Genomic DNA, 16,940 nt, shown 5'->3' with positions numbered 1-16,940 from the left:
CAGGAGCAGGGTCTATTTTAATGTTTTACTAAACAGCTGATCGCAACAGGTAGTTCAACAGGTGGTTGAAATGGCTGCTATTAATTCATTGAATGCTTCTGAATGCTACCGCCCCTTCTGGGTTATCAAGCTGTCTCCACTAAACACATTGAGGCTCCTCCCTTCCCCAGACCCCATGTGAGTCCTATTCTCTCCACCTTTTCATCTGTCTCTACTGAATACCCTCTGCCCTCAGGATCTTTAAGTACCAGAAATAATTTTCTTGAACACTTGAATTTCCAGAGCTATACAGTAGACAGAAAGCCACATTACTGCCAAAAAAGAATGCCAGTCCCACTGTCGACTTCTCACTACAGCTCCCTGGAGCAAAAAGGAGCAGGGCCACCACTTCTTATTCAATAGGCAGGGATTCTATACAAAGCACAAAGAGTTAAGGAATATAACATCATATGAAGTGAAGGTTGCTGGATGAAGGCAGTAGTGTATGAAAGACTGCTACATCTTATAAAGGACAAACATGTTAAGTAAAGATAGAACAAAAAGTAGGCCTTATGTTTTGCTTTGTAACTGCTGATAAAGTCAAAGAGGAGGAATGGCGGTATGACTATAGGCTTTGGAATAAAACACACTGGGGACTGAACCTGGTTCAGCCATTTAAGAGTTTAATGACTTCAGGTTGGGTGCAGTGGCTCTTGCCTGTAATCCCAGCACTTTGTGAGGCTGAGGTGGGTGAATCACTTGAGGTCAGGAGTTCGAGACCAGCCTGGCCAAATGGTGAAACCCTGTCTCTACTAAAAAAAATACAAAAATTAGTCAGGCATGGTGGCATGCGCCTGTAGTCCCAGCTACTCAGGAGGCTGAGGCAGGAGAATGACTTGAACCTGGGAGGTGGAGGTTGCAGTGAGCCAAGATTGGGCCACTGCACTCTAGCCTGGGTGACACAGTGAGACTCTGTCTCAAAAAAAAAAAAAAAAAGGAAAGAGTTCAATAACTTCATCTATAAAATGGAAACAACCTTTAGGATTGTTGTGAGAATTATAAATAATTTATAATATTCTATGATTCTATTTTTATAAAAAAGATACATAGTGTGTGTAAATATATATGAATAGAAAATCTCCAGGACTATTTATGCAAATGTCTTTTTTTTTTTTTGAGACTGAGTCTTGCTCTGTCGCCCAGGCTGGAGTGCAGTGGCTGGATCTCAGCTCACTGCAAGCTCCGCCTCTCGGGTTCACGCCATTCTCCTGCCTTAGCCTCCCAAGTAGCTGGGACTACAGGCCCCCGCCACCTCGCCCAGCTAGTTTTTTGTATTTTTTTTTTTTTTTTTTTTTGAGACGGAGTCTGGCTCTGTCGCCCAGGCTGGAGTGCAGTGGCCGGATCTCAGCTCACTGCAAGTTCCGCCTCCCAGGTTTACGCCATTCTCCTGCCTCAGCCTCCCGAGTAGCTGGTACTACAGGCGCCCGCCACCTCGCCCGGCTAGTTTTTTTGTATTTTTTAGTAGAGACGGGGTTTCACCGTGTTAGCCAGGATGGTCTCGATCTCCTGACCTCGTGATCCGCCCGTCTCGGCCTCCCAAAGTGCTGGGATTACAGGCTTGAGCCACCGTGCCTGGCCACAAATGTCTTATTCATAGTTGTTTTTGGGTGCCAGGATTATGCAAGAGATTTCCTTTATTCTTCTATCATCTTTAAAAAGTTTTTTAAGTTAATAGACTACGTCTTTAGAGCAGTTTCAGGTTTACAGGAAATTGATCGGATAGTACAGAGAATTCCCATATATCCCCTATTATTAACATCTTATATTAATGTGGTATATTTGGTAAACCAATATTAATACAGTAATCCCTCTGCACCTGTGGGAGATTGGTTCCATGACTTCCCTTGGATACCAAAATCTGAGGATGCTCAAGTCTCTCATAACCTACCATCATATCCTCCCCTATACTTTAAATCACCTCTAGATTATTTATAATATCTAATACAATGTTTATACATCATTACATGTAGATTCAACATAGTGCTTTGTGCCCAGCAAATTAAAGTTTTGCTTTCTGGAGCTTTGATGAGTTTTTTTTCCTGAATATTTTTGATCCACGGTTGGTTGAATCCACAGATGCAGAACCCACAGATACAAAGGGCTGACTGTACATTATTATTAGTGTGGTACATTTGATGAACCAATATACATATATTATTAACTCAAGTCTACAGTTTACATTAGGGTTCACTCTGTGTTATACAGTTGTATGGGTTTTGACAAATGTGTTATTAATCTGCTATTACAGTGTCATATAAAATAGTTTCACTTCTCTACAAATCTCCTGTGTTCTATCTGTTCATCCCTTTCTCCATTCCCTCTAAGTCCCTGGCAACTATTGATCTTTTTTTTTTTTGAGACAGAGTCTCGCTCTGTCGCCCAGGCTGGAGTGCAGTGGCCGGATCTCAGCTCACTGCAAGCTCCGCCTCCCGAGTTCACGCCATTCTCCTTTCTCAGCCTCCCAAGTAGCTGGGACTACAGGCGCCCGCCACCTTGCCCGGCTAGTTTTTTGTATTTTTTAGTAGAGGCGGGGTTTCACCGTGTTAGCCAGGATGGTCTTGATCTCCTGACCTCGTGATCCGCCCGTCTCGGCCTCCCAAAGTGCTGGGATTACAGGCTTGAGTCACCACGCCCGGCCATGATCTTTTTACTGTTTTCATAGTTTTGCCTTTTCCAGAATATCATATACTTGGAAGCATACAGTAAGTAGCCTTTTCAGACTGGCTTTTTTCTTTCTTTTTTTTTTTTTTTTAAACTTAAAGGCTAGTGTGATAATACAGATTGGCTTCTTACAACATGCAATACACATTTAAGGTTCCTCCATATCTTTGTTTCCCTCAGAGTTTACACCCAAAACTTCCATGTCTTTTTTTTTTTTTTTTTTTTTTTGAGTGTGTGTGGCTTGAGAAGCCATGTCTTTTTATTTAGAAATAATAATCAATTCTATGGATATACGACAATTTATTTATCCATCTACCTTTTGAAGAACATCTTGGTTACTTCCAGTTTGGAGCAATTATAAATAAAGATGCTCCAAACATTCATGTGTAGGCTAACTGCGACCTCCGCCTCCTGGGTTAAAGATATTCTCCTGGTCTCAGCCTCCTGAGTAGCTTGGATTACAGGTGCGTGACACCACGCCCAGCTAATTTTTATATTTTTAGTAGAGATGGGGTTTCACCATGTTGGCCAGGCTGGTCTTGAACTCCTGACCTCAGATGATCCACCTGCCTCAGCCTCCCAAAGTGCTGGGATTGCAGGCGTGAGCCACTGCGCCTGGCCATCCTCTAGACATTTTATAGTTTTGTGTTTTACCTTTAGGTCTATGATCCATTTTGAGTTAATTTTTGTGAAAGGTCTAAGGTCAGTGTCTATATTAATTTCTTTTTGCATGTGAATGTCCAGATTTTCTAGCACCATTTGTTGAAAAGACAATCTTTTGGTCCTTTCTCAATATCAGTTGACTATATTTGTGTTGAGTCTATTTCTGAGCTTTTAATTTTGTTCCATTGATCTATTTGTCAGTTTTTCAACAGTACCACACTGTCTTGATTAATATTACAGTAAGTGTTTCCACTGGGTAGTATCAGGCCTCTGACTTGTTCTTCAATATTATGTTGGCTATTCTAGGTCTTTTGTTTTTCAACATAAAGTTTAGAAAGGGTTTGTTGATATGCACAAAATAAATGGCTGGGATTTTGATTGGGATTGTGTTAAATCTATAAATCAAGTTGGGAAGAACTGACCTTCTAATATACATTCTTTTTATCCATGAACATGGACCATTTCTATTTATTTAAATCATCTTTGATTTTTTTCATCCAAGTTTTACAGTATTCCTCATATCGATCTTATATATATTTTGTTAGATTTATTCCTAAGTACTTCATTTTTGGGGTGCTAATGTAAATAGTACTGTGTTTTAAATTTCAAAGTCCAATTGTTCTTTGCTGGCATATAGGAAAGCAATTGAATTTTGCATATTAACCTTATATACTGCAAACTTGCTATAATTACTTGTTAGTTCCAGTTTTTAAAAAAATTGATTCTTTGGGATTCACACATAGTCAATCATGTCATTTGTGAACAAAGACAGATTTATTTCTTCCTTTCCAATTGGCTTACAACGATTTCACTTAAGAATTTTTGATCCTTATGATGGGTTTATTGGGACATAACCCTGTCATTAGTCAGGGAGCATCTGTGTATCACTTATTTCCTTTTCCTATCTTATTGTATTAGTTAGGAACTTCCAGTATGATGCTGAATAGAGGTGGCAAGAGGGAACATCCTTGTCTTATTCCTGATCTTAAAGGGAAAGCATCTAGTTTCTCACCATTAAGTGTAATGGTAGTTATAGCTGTAGGTTTTAATTTTTTGTCTTTAAGCTCTTTTGCCCAGACTGGAGTGCAGTACACAATCACGGTTCACTGCAGCCTTGACTTCCCAGGCTCAAGTGATCCTCTTGCCTCAGCCTCCCAAGTAGCTGGAACTACAGGAGTGTGCCCACCACAACTGGCTATTTTTTATTTTTTAGTAGTGATGAGGTCTTGCTATGTTGTCCAGGCTGGTCTTGAACTCCCAGGCTCAAGCAATTCTCTCATCTTGGCCTCCCAAAGTGCTAGGATTACAAGTGTGAGCCACCACACCCAGACGGTAACTGTAGGTTTTTTGGTAGAAGTTCTTTATCAAGTTGAGGCAGTTCTCCTCTATTCCTAGTTTGCTAAGCGTTTTTTAAAATTATGAATGGGTGTCAGTTATGCTTTTCCTGCATTTACTGATGAATGACTTTTCTTCTTTGCCTGTGGAAAGAATAAATTCCATTAATGGAATTAATGGATTCCATTAACTGATTTTCAAGCATTGAGACAACTAACATACCTGAAATAAATCCTACTTATGGTTCATTCTTTTTATACACTATTGGGTTTGATTTGCTAAAATTTGTTCAGGATTTTTGCATTTATGCTCATGAGTCATACTGATCTGTACTCTTCCTTTCTTGTAATGTCTTTATTTAGTTTTGTTTTAGAGTAATGCTGGCCTCATAGAATAAGCAAGTGTTTCCTCTGCTTCTATTTTCTGGAAGAGACTTTAGACAATCAGTACCATTTATTCCTTAAATATTTGGTAGAACTCGCCAGTGAAATAATCTGAGCCTGGTGTTTTCTGTTTTGGAAGGTTATTATTAATTCAATTTCTCTAACAAATATGGGCCTATTCAGATTATTTATTTCTCCTTCTGTGAGTTTTTGTAGTGTTTTTCAAGAAATTGGTCCAACTAATTATCTAAGTTATCAAATTGGTGGGCATAGAGTTCAAAAAAATTTTTATTATCCTTTTAATGTCCATGGGATCAGTACTGATGGCCCCTCTTTCATTTATAATATTAGTAATTTATATCTCCTCTCTTTTTTCTTGGTTAGCCTAAAGGTTTATCAATTTTATTGGTCTTTTCAAAGAATCACTCTTGCTTTTATTGATTTTTGCCTGCTGTTTTTCTACTTTCAATTTCACTGATTTCTGCTCTAATTTTTGTTATTTATTTTCTTCCACTAACTTTAGATTTACATTGCTCTTCTTTCGCTATTTGCCCAATGTGGAAGCTTAACTTATAAACTGATTGTTATTCTTTCTCTATTTTACTAATGTGCAAGCTTAGATTATTTATTTTATAATTATTTTTATTAAAAATTTTTTTTTTTTTTTTGAGGCAGAGACTCGCTCTGTTGCCCAGGCTGGAGTGCAGCGGCATGATCTCAGCTCACTGCAACCTCTGCCTCCTGGTTCAAGTGATTCTTCTGCCTCAGCCTCCTGAGTAGCTGGGATTACAGGCACCTGCCACCATGCCTGGCTAATTTTTGTATTTTTGTAGAGACAGGGTTTGTCCATGTTGGTCAGTCTGGTCTCAAACTCCTAACCTCACGTGATTGCCTCGGCCTCTCAAAGTGCTGGGATTACAGGCATGAACCACTTCACCTGGCCTATTTTTTGAGAAAAGGTCTTACTCTTGCCTAGGCTGCAGTGTAGTCGTGTGATCATGGTTCACTTCAGCCTTGACCTCCCAGGCTCAAGTGATCCTCCCAAACCACTGGGATTATGGGTGTGAATCACCATGTCTCGCTCTTTCTTTTCTTTCTTTGTCTTTTTTTTTTTTTTTTTGGTGGAGTTTCACTCTGTCGCCCAGGCTGGAATGCAGTGGCATGATCTCGGCTCACTGCAACCTCTGCCTCCAGGTTCAAGTGATTCTCCTGCCTCAGCCTCCCAAGTAGCTGGGACTACAGGCATGCGCTACCACATCTAGCTAATTTTTGTATTTTTAGTACATGTGGGGTTTCGCCCTGTTGGCCAGGCTGGTCTTGAACTCCTGACCTCAGGTGATCCGCCCACCTCAGCCTTCCAAAGTGCTGGGATTACAGGCATAAGCCACCATGCCTGGCTGCTCTTTTCACTTTCTTGATAATGCTCTTTGATGCACACAATATTTAAATTTTGATGAAATCTAATTTACCTATCTATATATATTTTTTTGTTGCTCATGCTTTTGATGTCATAGCTAAGAATCCATTGGCTTACCCAAGGTCATGAAGACTTATTCCTATGTTTTCATGTAAGAGTTTTAAGGCTTTAGCTCTTACATTTAGGTTACTGGTTCCATCTCTACTTTTAATCTATCTGTGTCTTTAAAGTGGGTTTCTTACAGACAACATATAGTTGAATTTTAAAAAGGTTTCTCCACACCTTTGTCAACATAATTTTTTATCAAAAATTCTCCTTGCTGTCCAGGAGTGGTGGCTCATGCCTGTAATCCCAGCACTTTGGGAGGCCAAGGTGGGTGGATCACCTGAGGTCAGGAGTTCAAGACCAGCCTGGCCATCATGGCAAAACCCTATCTCTACTAAAAATACAAAAATTAGCTGGGCATGGTGGTGGGCGCTTGTAGTCCCAGCTCCTTGGGAGGCTGAGGCATGAGAATCATTTGAACCCAGGAGGTGGAGGTTGCAGTGAGCCGAGATCACGCCACTGCATTCCAGCCTGGGTGACAGAGCGAGACTCTGCCTCAAAAAATAAAAATAAATAAATAAAAATAATTTTTCCTTGGCTAAGTGTGGTGGCTCACACCTGTAATCCCAGCATTTTGGGAGCTCAAGGTGGGAGGATTACTTGAGGCCAGGGGTTCAAGGCCAGCTAGGGTAACATAGCAAGACCTCGTCTCTACTAAAAAATAAAATTTAAAACAAATCCTTTAGTTTGAAATAATTTTACGTAAAGAAAAGTTTGAAGAATAGAACAGAAATGTTTTTTTCTTCTCTCTGAACCATTTGAAAGTAAGTGACTTGATGCCCCATCACTCCTATCGTGGTGTGTATTTCCTACAAAGACACTCTTCTACACCCGCAAGACAACCATCAAAAGCAGCAAATTAACAGATACATTCCTACCATCTACCACCAACCACATTCAAGTTCCACCAATTGTCCCCAAAATGTCTTTTATAGCAAAAAGATTTTATACAAGTTCACGTGTTGCACTTAGTTTGTCATGTGTCTTAAGTCTTCAATTCGGAAAAATTTCCCCATCTTTCCTTGACATTCACAACCTTGACACTTTTGCAGGCTAGTTATTTTGTAGCATGTCCTTTATTTGGTATTCCTGATGTTTCCTTATTAGATGTACATTTGCACTTTTGGCTGTAACATCACAGAAGTGATGCTGAGTTCTTATTGTTTCCTATCAGGTAATCTATGTTTTTTTTTTTTTTTTTTTTTTTTTTTGAGACGGAGTCTTGCTCTGTCACCCAGGCTGGAGTGCAGTGGCGCGAGTCTCCGCTCACTGCAAGCTCCACCTCCTGGGTTTACGCCATTCTCCTGCCTCAGCCTCCCGAGTAGCTGGGACTACAGGCGCCTGCCACCTCACCCGGGTAGTTTTTTTGGTATTTTTAGTAGAGACGGGGTTTCACCGGGTTAGCCAGGATGGTCTCGATCTCCTGACCTCGTGATCCACCCGCCTTGGCCTCCCAAAGTGCTGGGATTACAGGCTTGAGACACCGCGCCCGGCTAATCTATGTTTTTGACTTCATCCATTTCTGATGATATTAACAGTGACTAGTTGATTAAAGTGGTGTTGGCCAGGTTTCCCAATTTGTAAAGTTACACATTTTTCCTCTATAATTGATAAGTACTTTGTGAAGAGATACTTTGAGACTATATGAATATCTTGTTCTTCAAATGTTCATGCACTAGCTTTGAATCCATTGATATTTCCTGACTGCAGCTATTTTAGGTATCTCATATAAGTCAAATCATACAATATTTATCCTTTTGTGTCTAGTTTATTTCATTTAGCATGTTCTCAAGGTTCACTCATGTTGTAGCATGTATCAGACTTTCATTCCTTTTATGGCTCAATAATATTCCATTGTCTATATATACCACATTTTGTTTATCCATTCACCTGTTGATGAACATTTGGCTATAATGAATAATGTTACTATAAACACTGTTGTACAACTATCTGTTTGAGTTCCTGCTTGCAATTCTTTTGGACATATAGCTGGTTTTTTTTTGACCTACCTACCTGTTTATAGTTATGTTTTTAGAGACAGGGTCTCACTTTCTCATCCAGGCAGTGGCACGATAGCTCACTGTAACCTCAAACTCCTGGGCTCAAGCAATTGTCTTGCTTTAGCCTCCTGAGTAGCTGGGACTACAGGTGGGTGCCACCATGCCCAGCTAGTTTTTAAATTTCTTGCAGAGAGAAGGTCTCACTATGTTACCCAGGCTGGTCTCTAACTCCTGTCCTCTAACTGATTTTCCCACCTCAGCCTCCCTAAGTGTTAGGATTACAGGTGTGAGTCACTTTGGCCTTTAATGATTGATTGATTGAGATGGAGTCTCGCTCTGTTGCCCAGGCTGGAGTGCAGTGGCATGATCTCGGGGCTCACTGCAACCTCTGCCTCCCAGTTCAAGCGATTCTTGTGCCTCAGCCTCCTGAGTAGCTGGGGTTACAGGCATGTGCCACTATGCCCGGCTAATTTTTTTTTTTTTTTTTTTTTTTGAGACGGAGTCTTGTTCTGTCACTCAGGCTGGAGCGCAGTGGCGCAATCTCGGCACACTGCAAGCTCCGCCTCCCAGGTTCACGCCATTCTCCTGCCTCAGCCTTCCGAGTAGCTGGGACTACAGGCATGCGCCACCACGCCTGGCTAATTTTTTTGTATTTTTAGTAGAGATGGGGTTTCACCATGTTAGCCAGGATGATCTCGATCTCCTGACCTCGTGATCCACCCGCCTCGGCCTCCCAAAGTGCTGGGATTACAGGCGTGAGCCACCGCAGCCGGCCCATGCCCGGCTAATTTTTGTATTTTTAGTAGAGACAGGGTTTTGCTGTGTTGGCCAGGCTGGTCTTGAACTCCTAACTTCAGGTTATCCACCCGCCTCGGCCTCCCAAAGTGCTGGGATTACAGGTGTGAGCCTGGCCCTGGCTTTTATTTATTCTTAAGCGAAGTTTGACAGTTTTGTTTTCAAAGGAGTTAGTCCATTTCATCTGTGTTGTTGAATTTACTGGCATAAAGCTGTTTGTAATATTCTCCTATTACCATTTTGATATCTTTAGAATCTGTAGTGATATCACCTTTCTCATTCCTGATATTGGTCATTTCTGCCTTTTATCTCCTTTTTTCTTGATCAGTCTAGATAGGGATTTCAATTTGATTTATGTTTTCATTCATTCCTTTTTTTTTTTTTTTTGAGATAGAGCCTTACTCTGTCCTCCAGGATGGAGTGTAGTGGCGTGATTTCGGCTCATTGCAATCTCTGCCTCCCTGGTTCAAGCAATTCTCCCTGCCTCGGCCTCCTGAGTAGCTGGGATTACAGGCGCCCACCACCATGCCCGGCTAATTTTTGTATTTTTTAGGACAGACAGGGTTTCGCCATTGCGCCAGCCTTGTCTCGAACTCCTGATCTCAAGCAATCCACCTGCCTCGGCTCCCAAAGTGTTGGGATTACAGGCGTGAGCCACCGTGCCCAGCCTTAATTGATCTTTTCAAAGAATCAGCTTTTGGTTTCATTGATTATTCTCTATTTCATTGGTTTTTGCTCTGGTTTTTTTTTTTCTTGAGACAGAGTCTTACTCTGTTGCCCAGGATGGAGTGCATTGGTGTGATCTTGGCTCACTGCAGCCTCCAACTCCTGTGTTCAGATGATTATAGTACCTCAGCCTCCCGAGTAGCTGGGATTATAGGTGTGTGCCACCATGCCCACTTAATTTTTTTTTTTTGGTAGAGATGGAGTTTTGCCATGTTAGCCAGGCTGGTCTTGAACTCTTGGCTTCAAGTCATCTGCCTTCCTTGGCCTCCCAAAGGGGTGGGATTACAGGCATGAGCCACTGCACCTGTCTGCTCTGATCTTTATTATTTCCTTTCCTATGCTTACTTTGGGTTTTATTTTTCTGACTTCTTAAAGTAAAATCTGGGCTGGGTGCAGCAGCTCACGCCTGTAATCCCAGCACTTTGGGAGGCTGAGGCAGGCGGATCATGAGGTCAAGAGATCGAGACCATCCTGGCGAACACTGTGAAACCCTGTCTCTACTAAAAATACAAAAAAATTAGCCGGGCATGGTGGCGGGCACCTGTAGTCCCAGCTACTCGGGAGGCTGAGGCAGGAGAATAGCATGAATCTGGGGTGGTGGAGCTTGCAGTGAGCAGAGATTGCACCACGGCACTCCAGCCTGGGAAACAGAGTGAGACTCCATCTCAAAAAAAAAAAAAAAAAAAAAAAAAAAAAAAAAAAAAAAAAGTGAAATCTGAGATCACTGATTTGAAGCAGTTTTCATTTATTGCTAAAAATGTGTAAGAAAACCTTAGCTACATTCCACTAATTTTGACTTGTGCTTTCATTTTCATATAGTCAAAAGATTTTCTAATTTTCTTGTGATTTTTTTTCTTTGCTCCATGAGTAATATACATGTACGTGGTTTAATTTCCACAAACTTAAGATATTTTCTAAATATCTTTTTATCATCGATTTTTAATTGTACTGTGGTTGTCTGAAAAAGATTTTCAGTTCCTCTCTCTCTCTGTCTCTTTTTTTAAGAGTCAGGGTCTTGCTCTGTCACCCAGGTTGGAGTGCAGTGTCATGATGGTAGCTTACTGCAGTTTCTAACTCCTGCGCTCATGCAGTTCTTCTACCTTAGCCTCCTCAGTAGCTGGGACTACGGGTGCTTGCCAGTACATCTGGCTAATTTTTAAAATTTTTTGTAAAGACAGGATCTTGCTATGTTGCCCAGGCTAATCTCAAACTCCTGGTCTCAAGTGATCCTTCTGCCTTGGCCTCCTGAAGTGCTGGGATTACAGGTGTGAGCCACTGCACCTGGCTTCATCTTTGTTTCTGAAATATATTTTCATTGGTATAAAATTCTAGTTTGATAGTTTTTGGTTTTGTTTTGAGATGGAGTCTCACTTTGTCACCCAGGCAGGAGTGCAGTGGTGAGATCTCGGCTCACCACAACCTCTGCCTCCCAGGTTCAAGCGATTCTCGTGCCTCAGCCTCCTGAGTAGCTGGGACTACAGGTGTGCACTACGATGCCCAGCTAATTTTTGTATTTTTAGTAGAGATGGGGTTCTCAAACTCCTGACCTCAAGTGATCTGCCCGCCTTGGCCTCCCAAAGTGCTGGGATTATAGGCGTGAGCCACCATGCTTGGCCTGATGATTTTTTTAAAAAAAGCACTTTCAGGGATTTTTTTTCCCACTGTTTTCTGGCTTACATTGTTTCTAATGATAAATCTGTTCTCATACTTGTTTTTTTGTCCTTTGTCTGTAATGTATCTTTTTTACTCTGATTGCTAAGTAGATTTTCTCTTCTATTATTGGTTTTAAGCATTTTGGTTATGATGTGCCTTGGTATAGTTTTCTTCATGTTTATTATGCTTATCATTCATTTATTTCCTTAGATCTGTAGTCCTCCTCCTTATCCTGCTTGGAATCTGAAACTCCATGCAGGCTACCACCACTCCCCACTTGGCACTCCTCACATGAATGCACATTATCAAATTTGTTGATTTTTGCCAATAAGATCCGTAAAAAATGTTATCTCAGGCTAATTTTAATTTGTATTTCTAATGTGATACCAGACATTTTAGTTGTCTAAAAACCACTTGTATCTCCTTTCCTGTGAACTGTCTGATCATATCCTTTGTTCTATTTTTGTATTTGTTTGCTGATCATTTTTATATTAATTTGTATGTAACTTTTACCTTTTCTGTAATGAGCGGTGTTTTTGGGGGGACAATAATAAGATACCATATAAACTTATTTTTAATTTTAAAAAATCTTCAAAATCCATGTAGCTTCCTGGTCCAAAATATTCAGGAGCTCATGGTGGCTAGCATTTTATCATAGCTCCTTCTTATGTAGCGGCTTATTTTCACTTCTGTTTGTGGTGAAACCTGCATAGCTAACAGGATGTATGTGAGCTTAAAGGCCTGAGAATCACTTTGGACTGCCTATCTTTTACTAGGGCACTGAAAAAAACCCACAAACTCTTCTATCTGTAAGAAGTTCAGCTCTATCTTAGTCATCACTTCATTAGATCTTCCAGTGGCCCTGGGAGGCTGACAGGTCATTGACAATGATTCCCATTTTATAGATTTGAAACTGAGGCTTAGAAAGGTGAAGTGATTTTATCAAACAGAAGGTTAGATTTAAAAGTAACTTAAAGATCAATTAATTTTAAATATTCGGGATCCTACAATTAGTTACTAGGGTAAAGTTTTGGCTTGGATCCAGGTGCTCTTTCTAATGGCAGCAAAGTGAGGATCACTATCACTCTAAATGGTCAAGGAGCTTCTCTTCCTCAGGAGACTGCAGGCCAAGCCTTTGACAGGCCATGCTGGGCAGGCAGATGGGTGATGCTGGAGCTTAAGGTCTATCTATGCTCACCTTTGGCAGCAGTCAGCATGGTGGAGGCCAGTTCACACTGCTGTGATTCCAAGTGTCCAAGCGTGAACCAGCGAGGATAACGGCTGGGCACCACAGACACCGTATGGTGAGGGTGGGCTGTGTCGCCTGCAGAAGCTGAGTTTTCTAAAACAGGTAACCTGGAAGACCCAGGAAGAATCATCAGCCACCATCCAGACCCTGGGCTTCTGAACCACCTTAGAGAAGCTTGCTCTTTGCTGGGGAGGAACTGGGGAGAGGAAAGGATTAACTAAGAGCTTTGAAGGTTTTTACACCTGTGGTACTATACACTATATGAGGTGAGTGCCTTGGTACTTAAGAGAACTCAACGCTGAATAGTTTCCACTACAAATGGATGCGAAAGGCAGTTTAAGAGCTACCGGGTTGAGTAGTATGATATACTGTAAGAAGAGAGAAAAGTTAATACATTTTTAAAAAGAATCATAGGGTTGTTTATTTTATTTATTTTTGAGACAATGTCTCTATCACATAGGCTGGAGTGTAGTGGCGCAATCACAGCTCACTGCAGCCCTGACCTCCTGGGCTCAAGCAATTCTCCCACCTCAGCCTCTTGAGTAGCTGGGACTTCAGGTATGCACCACCACGCCTGGCTAATTTTTGTATTTTTTGTTTTTGTAGAGACGGAGTTTCACCATGCTGCCCAGGCTGGTCTCAAACTCCTAGGCTCAAGCAATCTACCTGCCTCAGCCTCCCAAAGTGCTAGGACTATAGGCTTGAGCCACTGTACCCAGCCTGGTTATTTCTAAAAGTATAAGAAATACGTGCCAAGGAATTTCCTGTTTTAGCTAACGTATTGTCCCAGCCTTACAGTCTGACTAAAATTGTTCTTCTGTATAGTCTGCTACATCACAGAGTTAAGTTTAACTGCCTAAACCAAGGATCTTATTCTAGCTTGGAAACAAAATGCCCATAGCTCATTGTTCTCAAGTCTTGGGGTAAATATATTTACCTCTACTTCCCCCAGCTGCTTCTGGGGACCTGTGCTGGGGAACCTTGATTCAGTTGAACTATAGAAGGGCTCAGACCCCTTCTCAGCTTGCCAGACTAACCACTGAACAGGAAGACTCAGGTCTTAAGTGCTCCTTATTTATTAACATCTCAGGGGCTTCCTCAGACAATCAACCATGAGTACTGCCAGGGAACCAAGTCACCAACAAGGAATCCAGATATGAATCCTAGATCATATAAAAATATCTGAGCTATTTTAAGGTACACTTGGTAGCAGGTCCAACAGAATGACAAAGAGGGACAGAAAAGAAAGTGAAATAAGCAAAGAAAAAGAACACTGGACACTTCTGCTTTGATGGAGGCAACTGGACTGGGAAAGGGCTACCCACCTCATGGCACGTAAAGCTAATTTATAGGACAAGTCTGGATCATGAGGCAGCAGAGCTGAGAACAAATACTTGGCAAAGGTATGCATGGGAACACTCTCTTGGTGGATGACTTCTCCCAGACCGCTGAAAGGGCCCCCTGGAGGAAGATAAGTCAGCCAGTTATTTATCTGTATGCTTCCATTTGCCAGTCTGGACTTGAGCCCCAATATCTCATGCATGTTTGCTAATCATGGGAACCTTCACTACATTTTAATGTCATAAATATTCCTGTACTTGTACTCTATTGAAGAGGGGAGCTCAGGGTCATGGGTCAAAAACACCATGACAAGAGACTCTTTTCTACTTACCTTCCAGCAGTAAGATGCATTGCTTTTGCAGTGTTTGCACTAGCTCATCGTCCAGCTGCAGCTCTTGGAGTTGGCTCAGGAGCTGTTCCTCATTACGGCATACCTTGTCCTGTGCGTAGAGGCCTTCAGGCATTACCCTCTGTTGACCCAGGCCCATCAGTGCAACTTCCAAGGCCAGTGACAGGTAGGACTCACTGCTGTTTGGGGAGCCTGCAGCCATAGGTACATGCTGGTACACAGGGGGTCTGCTTTCATTCATATCTGAGGGCAACAGGGCACCAAATTCTTTAGGTCAGGCTTGGTAGAGTCTTCTTTCTTTCTTTTTTTTTTTTTTTGGAGACAGAATCTTGCTCTGTTGTCCAGGCTGGAGTGCAGTGGTGCGATCTCAGCTCATTGCAGCCTCCGCCTCCCAGGTTCAAGCGATTTTCCTGCCTCAGCCTCCCAAGTAGCTGGGATTACAGGAGCATGCCACAACATCTGTCTAATTTTTGTATTTTTAGTAGAGAGGGGTTTCATCATGTTGGCTAGGATGGACTCAAACTCCTGACCTCAGGTGATCTGCCTACCTCAGTCTCCCAAAGTGCTGGGATTACAGGTGTGAGCCACCCTGTCTGTCCTAGTCTTCTGTCTTTCCCTCCCATCTTTGGGATACAGCTTGGTCAACAGCTATCACAGGGAAGCTGAATCAGAACCCCAGAATAGTAAGGAAAATATACTGAAAAGAAGGTTACACAGAGCCACAAAGATTCCCACTTCTGTCTTTTTTTATTTTTTTGGAGACAGAGTCTTGCTCGGTTGCTAAGGCTGGAGTGTAGTGGTGCAATCATGGCTCACTGATGCAGCCTCAACCTCTTGGGCTCAAGCAACCCTCCCACCTCAGCTTCCTGAGTAGCTGGGACTACAGGCACATGCCACCATGCCCAGATACTTTTTAAATTTTTTTTGTAGAGATAGGGTCTCATTATGATGCCCAGAGATATAGTCTCAAACTCCTGGGCTCAAGTGATTCTCCCACCTTGGCCTCCCAAAATGCTGGGATTATAGGGATAAGCCACCATGCCCAGCCCCACCTCTTTTTTTTGTTTGTTTGTTTTTTGAGATAGAGTCTCGCTCTGTTTCCCAGGCTGGAGAGCAGTGGTACGATATCGGCTTACTGCAACCTCCGCCTCCACGGTTCAAGCAATTCGTCTGCCTCAGCCTCCCAAGTAGCTGGGATTACAGGCGCACACCACCACACCCAGTTAATTTTTATATTTTTAGCAGAGACGGGGTTTCACCATGTTGGCCAGGGTGGTCTCGAACTCCTGACCTCAGGTGATCTGCCTGTCTTGGCCTCCCAAAGTGCTGGGATTACAGGCCACAGCTACCGCACCCGGCCCACCTCCTTCTCAATATATGAACTGGCTAAGCCAGTTAGGGAAGTATAAAATCTTATCTTTTGCTAGCACATTATGTAATGTTGTAATTGTCTGTTTTTGTTTCTGTCTCTTTCATAGAATGTGAACACCTTAAAGGGATTAGACCATCTTGTTGTTCTAGGTATTGCTATGTGTTAGTGGTGAATGAATAAACCCAAGTGCAAACTCAGGTTTCCAAGATGTAAATGTCACTGTACAGATGAAACAGACCAAAGATGATGATTCACTTTGCAAGGGGTCAGAGGGAAGACAAGGAGCAGTCCTCACTTGACTTGGGGCCATCCCTTATATCTCTACCCAGAGAAATCTGAATCCATACAGTTAAACTCTTACTTTTGTAACATGTGCAACCTTTATGTTACTATTATCTCATATGCTCCACCACTGGATGCATAATTTCAGGAAGTAAGCACAGTTTAAAAGTCAAAGTCTTGGTTTCTTTTCTTTTCTCCCTCATCTATCCAATAAGTATTTATGAAAGATTATTAAATGTCAGGTCCTCCACTAAGTGCTAGGAACACAAAGATAAAGAAGTCATAATTTCTGTCTTTAAGTAGCTGACAGTCTAGTAAAAGAGAACTATTTGTAAATAAATTGTAATGTAGCATGCTAAATACTAAAGTAGATATATGTATACAGTAAGTGAAGGCATAAAAGCAAAAAGAATCAATTTTGTATCTATTCTTGGCTACTCTTAATAAGGTCTTGAGACTCTATTAAATTATTCTCCTCTAGTTCTTATTTGTAAAATTGGTACAAAACCATCATTTAAAAGAAAGTTCAAAGGAAACCAGAAAATATTATTATGCAATTGCAAGGGATAC

General features: G+C 41.6%; 2 protein-coding genes across 5 annotated transcripts in view; one reads left to right on the top strand and one right to left on the bottom strand.

Annotated features, from left to right (window-relative positions):
• Positions 1-16,940, bottom strand: part of LOC105494931 (zinc finger SWIM-type containing 5) — a 197,969-nt gene that overhangs the window by 4,386 nt on the left and 176,643 nt on the right. For 3 of the 4 annotated variants that reach the window (XM_011763967.2, XM_011763970.3, XM_011763968.3), the window contains exons 9-11: positions 14,699-14,959; positions 14,352-14,487; positions 12,976-13,133 (exon numbers count right to left, since the gene is read on the bottom strand). The exons of the other annotated variant lie outside the window; for it this stretch is intronic. In XM_011763967.2, coding sequence (XP_011762269.1) covers positions 12,976-13,133; positions 14,352-14,487; positions 14,699-14,959 — 555 coding nt within the window. The remainder of the gene's footprint in view (positions 1-12,975; positions 13,134-14,351; positions 14,488-14,698; positions 14,960-16,940) is intronic. 4 annotated transcript variants of the gene reach the window in all.
• LOC105494926 (uroporphyrinogen decarboxylase) overlaps positions 1-16,940 on the top strand; it is a 29,459-nt gene that overhangs the window by 8,627 nt on the left and 3,892 nt on the right. The window lies entirely within an intron of this gene.

The sequence above is a fragment of the Macaca nemestrina genome, chromosome 1 (genome assembly GCF_043159975.1).
Source record: "Macaca nemestrina isolate mMacNem1 chromosome 1, mMacNem.hap1, whole genome shotgun sequence".
NCBI classification, from domain to species: Eukaryota; Metazoa; Chordata; class Mammalia; order Primates; family Cercopithecidae; genus Macaca; species Macaca nemestrina.
The sequence above is the reverse complement of the archived record's forward strand: the minus strand, read 5'-3'. Positions and strand labels throughout refer to the sequence as shown.